Source organism: Tenrec ecaudatus, chromosome X, assembly GCF_050624435.1.
Source record: "Tenrec ecaudatus isolate mTenEca1 chromosome X, mTenEca1.hap1, whole genome shotgun sequence".
Lineage (NCBI taxonomy): Eukaryota > Metazoa > Chordata > Mammalia > Afrosoricida > Tenrecidae > Tenrec > Tenrec ecaudatus.
This window is the reverse complement of record NC_134548.1, coordinates 57,244,459-57,256,574: the sequence shown is the minus strand read 5'-3', so window position 1 is coordinate 57,256,574 and position 12,116 is coordinate 57,244,459. Positions and strand designations below refer to the sequence as shown.

Below are 12,116 nucleotides of genomic sequence, written 5' to 3'. Positions count from 1 at the left end.
ATTGGGGAGGAAGAGAGAGTGGAGCACATGCTGGCTTACCCGGCCTGGAGGACGATATCCCTGCTCCAAACAGCCAATGAACAGAGTGGACCATATGACTTAACCCACTATGAGACATGATGTCCCTCCCTGATCCATGGCCCTATGAGGGACAGAGCAAGAAGCTCCCGAGGGAGTGCACAGTATAGACTTTGGGGCCAGAGAGGGGCACCCCATCGGGCTCGACTGGAGGACATGCCTAGAGGTAAAAAAAATCAGACGTTGATCTATTTACAGGGTTCTCTTTCATTTTTTTTATTTAAAATATTTTAAATTAATTTATTCTTTTCTGGGTCGCGGGTTTTCTATTTTGTTGTCATCATGTGTTCTCTTTTGTGGCTTTGTCTTGTTAGGTTTTGTTTTTGGGTGCATATTATTATCTCTGCAGATCTATCTCGATAACATAGGCTGAATGAATAGTCCGGAGGAGAAAACAAAGGAACCAATGGTTTGGGGGGTGGCGGGGAGAGGGGGAGTTGGGGGAAAGGAGGTGGTGTTGATCATCCCAGGGACAAGGGAGCAACAAGTGATCCAAAATTAGATGCTATATCTTTTGATAGCCGGACACCATCAGCTTTCTTCACCACATTTGCTTATGAACACATTTATCTTCAGCAAACTTGTCAGAAATGTGTGCATCATGGAAAACCAATTTAATAGAACAAAGTGTTCTTGCATTGTGGAAGTACCTGAGTGTAGTTCCAATGTCCATCTGCTGCTATCAAAAGATATAGCATCTGAGGTCTTAAAGGCTTGCAGGTAAACAAGTAGCCATCTAGCTCAGAAGCAACGAAGCCCACATGGAAGAAGAACACCAGTCTGTGTGACCACAAGGTGTCGATGGGACCAGGTATCAGGCATCAAAGAACAAAAAATCATATCATTACAAATGAGGACGAGTGCAGACTGGAGACCCAAAGCCAATCTGTGGGCAACCTGACACCCCCTGACTGAAGGGTTGCGGGGAGAGAGGAGATGAGCAAGTCAGGGTGCAGGGAAGCAATGATGAAACATAACTTTCCTCTACTTCTTAAGTACTTCCCCCCACTATCATAATCCCAAGTCTACCTTACAAATCTAGCTAGACCAGTGGATGTACACTGGTACAGATAGGAACTGGAAACACAGGAAATCCAGGACAGGTGATCCCTTCAGTACCAGTGGTGAGAGTGGCGAAACCTGGAGGGTGGAGGGAATGTGGGGTAGAAAGGGGAATCCGATTACAAGGATCTACATATAATCTTCTCCCTGGGAGATGGACAACAGAAAAGTGGTGAAGAGAGACGTCGAACAATGTACGAAATGACAAAATAATAATAATTTATAAATTATCAAGCATTCATGAGGGAGTGCGGAGCAGGGAGGGAGAGGGAAAATGAGGAGCTGATATCAAGGTCTCAAGTAGAAAGCAAATGATTTGAGAATGATGATGGCAACTAAAGTACAAATGTGCTTGATACAATGGATGTGTGTGTGTTGTGATAAGAGTTGTATAAGCCCCCAATAAAATGATTTTTAAAATAACAAAAACTTTTTCGTACACACATGACTTTCACTGGATTTGCTTCTCTAGTGAACCTGGCCTAAGACAATACTATTCCCTCCTTTGGATTTGGATTTTATTATTTACAATTCTTGGTTCACACATGCTAATATGTTTTTGTGTGTGTGTGGACTAAGATGGCACCTCACTCAGTTGGTTGTTTGTTTTAAGTGAAGGCATTACAACCCCCGATGCCATTCTTTCTGATAACCTGGCACTATGATTAAGGAGTCATGTTTTGAGATAGCAGCTATATCATCAGTGATCTCTTCATGAGGGTGAATATCAATCAGGGCCATGGCATAAGAACATAAGACATCAGAATGAATTCTTTGGCGCCTGCGCCAGCTCCCAGCCTGTGCAGGACCTGAGAATCCGAGGGGCGTGCGCGCCCTCGCCCCTTGTGCGCGCGTGCGCGGTGTCACCTTGGGCACGAGTGGGGCCGCGCGCGCTGGGGACCAGGAGCTGAGGGGCCATTGAGTGGCGATGGCTGCCGTGGTGAGTCCCGCGGCTAGCGGGGTAGACAGGGAAGCCCCGTACCTCCCCTAAGTCCGTGGAGTTCCTGTTCGGGGGCCTGGCTGGGATGAGAGCTACAGTGTTTGTACAGCCCCTGGGCCTGGTGAAGAACCGCATGCAGCTGAGCGGGGAAGGGGCCCAGACGAGGGGGTATGAAACCGCGTCCACGCCCTCACCAGCAGCCTGAAGACAGAAGGACTGCGTGGCATTTACACTGGGCTGTCAGCTGGCCTGCTGCGCCACCTACACCACCACTCGTCTTGGCATCTACACCATGCTTTTCGAGCGCCTGACCGGGGCAGATGGTACACCCCCTGGGTTTCTGCTGAAAACCCTGATTGGCATGACGGCATGTGCGACTGGTGCCTTTGTGGGCACACCAGCCGAAGTGGCTTTCATTCGCATGACCGCTGATGGCCGGCTTCCACCTGACCAGCGTCACGGCTACAAAAACGTGTTCACTTCCCTGATTGCCCAGGACGAGGGGTCCCCACACTGTGGCGGGGTTGCATCCCTACCATGGCCCGGGCTGTCGTTGGCAATGCTGCCCAGCTCACCTCCTAGTCACAATCCAAGCAGTTCCTGCTGTACTCATGGCACTTCTCTGACAGCATCTTGTGCCACTTCTGTGCCAGCATGATCAGCGCTCTTGTCACCACCACCGCCTTCATGCCCGTGGACGTTGTCAAGACTCGGATCCAGAACATGCGAATGATTGACTGGAAACCAGAGTACAAGAACGGGCTGGATGGGCTGATGAAAGTTATCCGCTATGAGGGTTTCTTCAGCCTGTGGAAGGGCTTCACACCGTACTATGCCCGCCTGCCCCCCGCCTCCCCGCCCCATCCTCACCTTCATCTTCTTGGAGCAGATGAACAAGGTCTACAAGCGGCTCTTCTTCAGTGACTGAGGCAGATGGGGTGGGGGGAGCGCTTCCCTTGTCAGTGTGCCTCGGTGGGGACTGGACTCTGCTGCCCTGGGCCCCTGTCTTTACTTCCCCTCCACAGTGTGTGGTCTCCTCCATTGCCCTAAAGGTCTTCGGTCTCTTCTCCCCCTGCTGCACTTTGCCCTGCTTGTCCTGATCCTCACGGCCTCTCCGGGTGTTAGCCTCCTCTCGGGTGCTAGTTTCCGGGCAGCATCAGGCCCCTTCCCTGAGGGGATGCTCAGCACTCAGGCGGAGGGCACAGGAGAGAGTAGAAGCTACTTACCATGCTCAGTGGCTTCTCTGGGAGGACACAGCCCTGCCTAATTCCAGCTCACCCAGGGCTTAATCAATAAATGGAATTGGTGATACAAAAAAAAAGAATGAATTCTTATATCAGGGCTACAATTAATTGTGAGCATAAAATCTATTCATATATATATATATGTGGGTTGTTATTGGTTCACTTTATCATTTATTTAAAAACATTATAAATCATCTTCCTGGGGTATAAGGTAATTCTATTGATAGTATCATTAATTTAAAATAATAGTACAGAATTTAAAGAAACAGTATTGAGAAAAGGAAATTATACATGTATAAACAAAGAAACAAAAAACCCTCACTGAATGGAGTCGATTCTGACTCAGAAACCCTGTGGGTTTCTGAGACTGTAGTTCTTTATGGGACTAGAGAGCCCCATCTTTCTTTTGTGGAGTGGCTGGTGGTTTCAAATTGCTGGCCTGGTAGTTAGCAGCCCAACATGTAAGGACAGCTTTTTAGACCAAAATACATGAAATGTTGATTTGTATAGATTAAAATATTAAATGACTGGGCATTATTTGCACAAACAATAAAGGTAGGAGATGGGGCAAAAATTGCAAAAAATCCTCATTCACAAAGGCAAAACCATTCCTGCTATATTAACATGTCATAAAAAAGCAAAGGGAGCATGAAAATAGTCCTGGGTCATCATTTATTGGGCACCCTTAAAGCAAGACCTTCATACCGACGTCCAAGGACCACTGATTCTATAACTTTAGCATAGCAATAATGTGTTTCTTCTCAAAGTAGGACATTTCAGCCTAAGGTCAAGGAAGTATTTCAGTTCCTTTAATCTGTTATATGTAAGTTTAAGGTAAAGTTCAGTTCAATTAATGGGGTCTCCAAATTGATACTTTTATTGTGGCCTATACAGGATGTGAAGCACCTCAAAAGGACAGACTTTAAAGTCCCAGTTGTCTCTAACATCCTCTTTGAGTTACCAGGGGCTGGATAGAAACTAAGTCAAAAGTGCCCAATTAACAACATGATACCGGGCATATTCTCTCTTTGGGGGTCTATATAAGTAATGGTAAGCTTTATTCCCAATGGCATTTTGCCCCACCTGGCTTACCACTCAACAAAAGTGTAATTGCTCTCTCTGTGACAGATAAGTGGCTCCCCGACTCCTGACTTGAATTTTCAGGAAGGTTCACTAATCACTCATATAAGAGTGTGTGTGTTGATTTGCAGTAACCATAGAACAATGCTACATGGCAGGAACTGATTGATCTCCCTCTCTCCACAATCATGAGAAACTGACACCAGCTAAAGTGAGGCCTCCTCTCTTGGTTTTTAAGATGTATAAGAGGATGATATATGGTTCACCAGTAGTAGGCAGGCACACTACCTCATTGTTTCAGGGACCCTATTAGAAGATTACATGACCTGAGTACAGCAGTCTGCATTTGTCATGGAATGGCCAATTTTTAAGGTTAGGGCATCCTCAGATACACTCTATAGCAGCAGTTCTCAACCTGTGGGCCAGACCCCATTAGGGGTCAAATGACCCTTTCACAGGGGTCGCCCAATTCAGAACAGTAGCAAAATTACAGTTATGAAGTAGCAACTAAAATAACCTTATGGTTGGAGGGTAACTACAAAATTAGAAACTGTGTTAAAGGGTCGAGGCAGTAGGAAGGCTGAGAACCACTGCTCTATAATGTATTCTTTTATCTCATTTTTCCTTTCAGATTAAAAAAAATGTTCTTTTGAGTTGAGTGTGTAATGAAGAATCTGGATGGGTTTGGGTGGGGCATCCTGTCATTAGCACCTTTTAGAACATGAGATATTTTGATATTTCAAATTTTATTAATATATTTTAATTCACATATTCATTTATACTCTATCAATTTGACAAAAGAAACTAGGGTAGTTTAGAGAGCTAAACAATCTATGCCATGGGAGCATCAATGAAAACAAAGTGCAAAGAGAAATACAGCATGGAAACCAATCTGCAAAAGCCAACTAGGGATTTTGGGGGGTATTTGCTATGTGAGAATGGGTCCTTTTTCTGTTAATTTTTCAGTGTGCATTCCATTTATGTAAGCTGACTGTTAAAAAAATCAAGAAAACCCTTTCCTCAGTGCTCCAAATATGGACAGATGCAGTGTGATGTGACATGATCTCTGCATGCTAAAACTAGGGGCAGGTCTTAATACTCTCTGGCTTTTGAAACAGTTAAGCTGTCAGAGAGAATTATCTTCATCGAAGGGCTGACAAATTATCTGTATGTGAGCATTAAATCTGATTGATAATATTAATCTGAGTAGAAAATAAGGGGATTTGTTAAAAATTTTATGACTGAGGTATGATTCTCAGAGTCTGAATTGTTTATTAGCTGACTTACAAAGAAACTACATAAGTAGGTATATATTAGTAAAAAAATTCTCCTGCAAATTTAGATACATTTCCTCTGAAACAATTTGATATATCTGATGCAGGATAGAATTGAGTGAATATTTGATAGTCTACAGAATATTCAATAATACAAGTTATAAGGTGAAATTATAAGCCATATCCTTTTCTATATAAAGTTTATGTATGTATGTGTATATATATATATATCTTCATTTAAAATTGGTTTTCTCTTCTTGATACATATTATATTCATAACATATATTTGTTTGCTTTTTTTCTCTTTCCTATCTTAACGTGATGAACATTAATAAACACACACATGGGTGCTTGGAAAAAGCCTCTCCCAATTTCTAAGGCAAGTCCACCTCTTCTACTCTGTGAACATAGTGAGTGATGTCCTTTGGGAGAGCCTTGGATCAAATTCTCCTCACACTCCTCACAAGATATGAATATATCTTGTAACTGAGAACTAGGATAACCCTACTGGGTGTGAAAATAGTATTTAATCAATGTGAATATTTCCAAATGCTCATATTTTAGCAGAAATTCTGTGGTCCTTGGATAGTCTCCCTTTTTAGTAGTCATGAAATGGTAACTAATCATATTTCTGATATTAAACAGTCCACATTAACAAAATGAGTGAGTTAAAGATGTACTGTCTGGGGTCTTAAAGGCTTGCAGGTAAACAAGCAGCCATCTAGCTCAGAAGCAACAAAGCCCACATGTAAGAAGCACACCAGTCTGTGTGACCACAAGGTGTCGATGGGACCAGATATCAGGTTTCAAAGTACAAAAAAATCATACCATTGCAAATGAGGGTGAGTGCAGACCCCAAACCCATCTGTAGGCAACAGGACACCACCTTACTGAAGGGTCGCGGGGAGGAGATGAGCCAGTCAGGGTACAGGGTAGCAACGATGAAACATACAACTTGCCTCTACTTCTTAAGAACTTCCTCCCCCCACTATCATTATCCCAATTCTACCTTACAAATCTGGCTAGACCAGAGGATGTACAGATAGGAACTGGAAACACAGGGAATCCAGGACAGATGATCCTTTCCCGACCAGTGGTGAGAGTGGCGAAACCTGGAGGGTGGAAGGAATGTGGGGTAGAAAGGGGGGCCCGATTACAAGGATCTACATATAACCTCCTCCTTGGGGGATGGATAACAGATAAGTGGGTGAAGAGAGACATCAGACAGTGTAAGATATGACAAAATAATAATTTATAAATAATTAAGGATTCATGAGGGAGCAGGGAGGGAGGGGGAAAATGAGGAGCTGATATCAAGGTTTCAAGTAGAAAGCAAATGATTTGAGAATGATGATGGCAACAAATGTACAAATGTGTTTGACATAATAGATGGATGGATGGATTGTGATAAGAACTGTATGAGCCCCCAATAAAATGATTTAAAAAATAATTTTAAAAGATATTGTAAAATAAGAGAAGTAACTGTTTTTACGCACACTTTGAAAAGGATGGGTTCTTGTACTGCAGTGATTCAGAACTGATATTATATGAAGGTGTCTATTTTGAGAGAGGATTTGTTTTCAGAACAAGAACACAGATGAAAGCAAAAATATCAGTGCTAGTAATTTTTCCTGTATACTAGAAAACGATGGTCAAGGTGAGCTGTGTGGAGGTTTGCTAACAACTACCTAGCCAAAACATTCCTCTTTTCCTCCTTGAGTCTCTGTGGAAGTACAGAATGTGTTGGCTCATTTACCTAAATATCCAATTTACCTGTAATGACCAGAGGAACCAAAGAAATAACCTTGGGAGAAAGGTGTCCAAGAGCCAATGGATGGACAAGACAGTGAGAAAGCTTGAAGCAGAAAGTGCATTATGCACTTCCAGCATGCAGCCAGGTAGACATGGGGACAGCCTACATTATCTTGGCGGCTAGAAATTTAGGATGAAGCTCTGAGGACAAACTGGCCTGAATTGGAAGCAATAGGCTATCTCTGGAGGGACACTCCCGTGAACGTAGCTTTATAAGAAGTTGGACGCTCTGAGGACATTAATACTGTGTTTGTAGTTGGCAGCACTTTGGAGTATGGAGAACAGCAGCACGCATTAAAATGTATAAAGAAAAGTACCGAGGAAAATGGAAAGAAATGGTACTTTGCGTTTATGTGTATTCTCCTAGACACAGTGTCTGATGATCTGTTTCTTGACGAAAGGTAAATGGTATCTCAAATCTACTTCTTACTTTGAAGATTTTTTTCATACAGGTCAGAGTTTGTACTGGATAAATTTTTACATAACTAGTTAATGAGAAAGATATGTAGAAGTCAAATTTCTGATGGCTACTCGAATCAGATGGAGACAAACAGTTTGTGATTTGAGCCACCATTGGAGATTCATAACAATTAGATTGGTAAATTAGAAAACAAATTGATCCTGTATCAAACGTTAAAATCTTTTCAAGTTACTACAGCCAGGGAAAAACTTTTAACAATTATTTAGTTGGGTCTTTGCTATGTACAAAGTTCAGCATATAGAGCCAAGCAAAGGTAATTTATGATAAAGATTAAACACTAAATCTTATTTTCCAAGGATATCTCTCTGACAGATTTGACATCCTGGAAGTAAATAGGTACATAAACAAAGAGACAAAAAAAAAAAAAAAAGGAGATGCTGTTTTTGCTTGAGCTTAGTCCAGGATGTCAGGGAAGCAGTCACGTCAACTCTTCAAGCACCCAGTGAATGTTTTCCAACGAAGCAAATGTCTTACTCCAGGTATATTGTTGTGCCTAAGAGGCATTGACTCGGTCCACCATTGGGCAGGCATTTAACACTGGCCTACTCTCCACTTACCATGACAGAAAGTTCTTGCAGCTATTGTTAGTTGTTTATGCTCTAAAATTGCTTTCCTGGCAATAAAAGCAACCACTCCAGAAACAATTCGTATTTTCTCATCAAGTGGTTCAGGCACATTTCCAGTACCGCTGACATCAAGGATGTGCTGTGGTCTGATTATGGAAGTGAACTTCCACCTTTCCTATCAACCTCAATGTTTAAAGTTTCTAGGGTGGAACGATCTCATTTGCTAGCTCAGAAACCGCACTAAACCGTACTCTTTGTTAAATGGTCTACAGCCCCTTTGCTACCATTAGCTGTGTCCATTTTTGTGTTATGTCTGACATCCCAAGTTCAATGTTGAACAGGACCATGGGGTATGTTAAGATAATGGAGTACAGTTAAGTCTTGTCAATGGTCTGAACTCCCAAGTATATTTTCAATTGGGCCATGCTTAACATTATGTTATCTAATGGAATATAGGTAAGATAAGCCAAATCTATCTTTTTCATATCACAAGTGGAGAAGCAGAATAGCTTCTGAATTGGCTGGGCTAGATTACAGAAAACAAAGTGCATTGGTAAGAGTGCTAAAATGGTTTTTCCAAATTAAAAAACAGCCTTTAATACAAACTTGTGCATTGTTTGTAAATGCCTCAATTAAAACCCTGGATGAAGGACAGCTTTATGTCGTCTAAGCCATAAAAATGCATTCAATTTTTTGAGAAAGTAAAAGAGGTAATTGTATTACAAACAAATTTTTTTAAAATAAAAAAACATTTCAAATATTGAAGGACTTCAAACAGAATACTTTATTAACATGTTAGCTATATTTTAACATGTACATACGCACACACACATTGACACACTCTGATTGACCAGTGTAGAACAAGGGTTGTCTAAGTATTCTAAGGAAAAATGAAAAAGTGAGCATATTAATTTTTCATTGTTATTGGCAATTACATCCACATCACTTACAACATTATTACTGATTGTATTCAAGAAAGCCAATTTAAGCAGGAGAGGGAACATTTAGGGTAAATTCAACAGTGTCATAACTGAGATCCTAACATGAGAAGTTGAGAAAACATGGGTCTTTGCTTTGAAATTTATCTTTGCAAAATACGGGGGAAAGCCTGTGAGTAGGCAATAAATAAAAGAAGATGTTAAATTTGTGCAGTCAATTATCACAGTATTGTGTAATATCAAGAAAATTTGCTTATTCCTTTTCTGGAACCAGTTTCAGAACTTTTCCAATTGCAATGGTCTTGCCCTCATCTCTTAAGGTAAAACGACCCATCTGAGGAAAATCTTTAAATGTCTCAAGACAGATCGTTCCTGCTGTTCTCAAACGGGCAATGCACACTTGATCTTGCTTCACAAAGCGGGGCCGTGTCTTACTTTTTTCTCCTGATTTTTTGTCGACCAAGGAGATTAAGGCTGTTATCTCAACTTCTTCTATACAAGTATGAATATGCAGCACCGCATTATAACCCGGGCAGATAATAGATTTGTGCTCAATAATCACGATCTGAACATCAAATGTGCGTCCAGAATGGCAAAGATTAGAAGGGTCACAAAGTATGAATCCTGGAAGAATCTCTTCTTCTTCAATTCCCTTCAGTCTGATTTTGAGGTTTTCACCTGGGACTACAGAATCAGTTTCAGCATCATCAGAAAGTATTCCAAGAACTTCCACATTGTGCTTGTTAGGCATCATCACAAGCTGTTGGCCTTTAAAAATGGATCCTGATTCTAGCTTTCCCAGGACTACAGTGCCCATATCCTTGTACTTATCCACAATAGGCAGTCTAATTGGCCCATCAATTGATCTGTTGAAGTTTGGCAAATTGTCCAAATATGGAATAAATGGTAATCCGGTGTACCAGTGACAGAAATCTGATTGCTCTTTAAGATTTGCTCCTGTCAATCCTGAGCAAGGCATAAAGTGAATGTCCTTTTTGGGACTAAAGCCAACTTTTTTCAAAAAAGGTGCCAGTTTTTCTTTACATTCTTCATATCTCTCACTGCTCCAGTTTACTGTGGGATCATCCATCTTATTAATAAGCACTATTAAATGTTTTACCCCTGCTGTTTTTGCCAACATTGCATGCTCTCTTGTCTGTCCACCTTTTTCAAATCCAGTTTCAAACTCTCCTTTCCTGGCAGAAATTACTAGAACAGCCAAATCAGCTTGAGAAGCACCTCCAATCATATTTGGGACAAAACTCTTGTGGCCAGGGGCATCTAAAATTGTGAAATGTTTCTTTTCTGTTTCAAAATAGGCACGACCCACTTCTACTGTTTTACCCTTGTCCCGTTCCTCTTGATTTGTGTCTAGGGCCCAGGACAAATACCATGTTTCTCTGTTTTTTTCTTTAGCTTCTCTTTCGTATTTTTCAAGTGTCCTTTTATCAACCATTCCGGTCAAAAACATTATTTGTCCTCCAATGGTTGACTTGCCAGCATCTACATGCCCAATGAATATCACATTCACATGTTCTTTTTTAGGCACATCTGATGGTTCACCAGCAGATACAGGTTTTCTTATTTCCTCTTTGCCCTCCATAATATCCTGGCCACTTCCTTCTGGGAGCCCTGCATCTCTGAAGGAACCACTCCCAGGCCCTGCTTCACTTACATCTTTATTGTGCTCCCTTGATTCTTCTGGGGAAATTTCCATCTCCCAGTTTCCTACAATAGGTTCTGAAAGTTCCATGGTAACAGCTGAATTAGAACCTTCGCACAACGCTAACTGTTCTGCTTTGCAAGGTTCCACAGGTGCCCCCCGTCCCAGCCTTTTACCTTGAGGGTGCCCCGCGCCAGTGCAGGCTTCCTCATGGCTGGCGGTGCTGGCTAGGACGGTCGATGGCTGGGCCATGCCCCGCAGGAAGGACGGCACAAACTCTGCGGCGTGGACATTAGGCACGAAGGGTTTGGCGTTGACGTTGAGCTGCCGGCTGAAGGATGAGCTAATATGCTCACACTGGGCTTCAGCTGCCACCGATGAGAATGTGTCCGCGTTAGGGCACGAACTGGGGACTTCCATGTCCACCTGCTCCCAGCAGTCAGGTGCAGAGTCGCTGCTGCTGCTGCTGCTGCTACTGCTGCGATTGCAGCAACCGCTGCTGCCACTGCCACTGCCGCCGCCGGCCCCGACCCAGCCCATACCGCTGCCGCAGCTGCTGCCAAGATCCATGACCTGGAGCCCTGATGTGTGGCGGGGAGGGAGCCAAGCGCCCGCGCGCAAGAAAGAGCACGCTGCACCGCTAGGGTAGAGCGGAGTGAAGGGCTCAGGTTTATCAACAGGAAACCAGCGCAGTCTCTGTAGCAGTTAGCTTCCAACACGGCATCTGCAACTGCAGCGGCAGCAGCAGTTATGGCGGCTCAACACCCTCCCCCTTGTGTGTGAGCGGATCTCCTCCCCTAAATCCAACCACTTCCGATTCCACTGCCAACCGAGTGCCCAGCATGGATTGACCCCTTACTGCCATCCGTACACTTCCCCCACTAGTTCTAAACCATGCACTTAGACCAAAAGTAAAAATTTTAAAAGTGAAATTTCCATTTGCTTTTGTTCACATAATGTGGGGGAACAATTTGACTA

The 12,116-nt window shown here is 42.8% G+C and overlaps 1 protein-coding gene and 1 pseudogene across 1 annotated transcript; one reads left to right on the top strand and one right to left on the bottom strand.

Moving 5' to 3' along the window:
* The first annotated feature begins 2,068 nt into the window (after window positions 1-2,068).
* Window positions 2,069-3,008, top strand: LOC142433405 (mitochondrial 2-oxoglutarate/malate carrier protein pseudogene; annotated as a pseudogene).
* A 6,440-nt stretch (window positions 3,009-9,448) lies between these two features.
* Window positions 9,449-11,896, bottom strand: GSPT2 (G1 to S phase transition 2). Its single transcript, XM_075539140.1, has one exon. The coding sequence runs from the start codon at window positions 11,706-11,708 to the stop codon at window positions 9,729-9,731; it is 1,980 nt and encodes a 659-aa protein (XP_075395255.1). The 5' UTR covers window positions 11,709-11,896; the 3' UTR covers window positions 9,449-9,728.
* Between the last annotated feature and the right edge of the window lie 220 nt (window positions 11,897-12,116).

Bases quoted from the DNA above. Each gene is read 5' to 3' on its own strand.
- GSPT2 (XM_075539140.1), bottom strand. From the start codon at position 11,708: ATGGATCTTGGCAGCAGCTGCGGCAGCGGTATGGGCTGGGTCGGGGCC.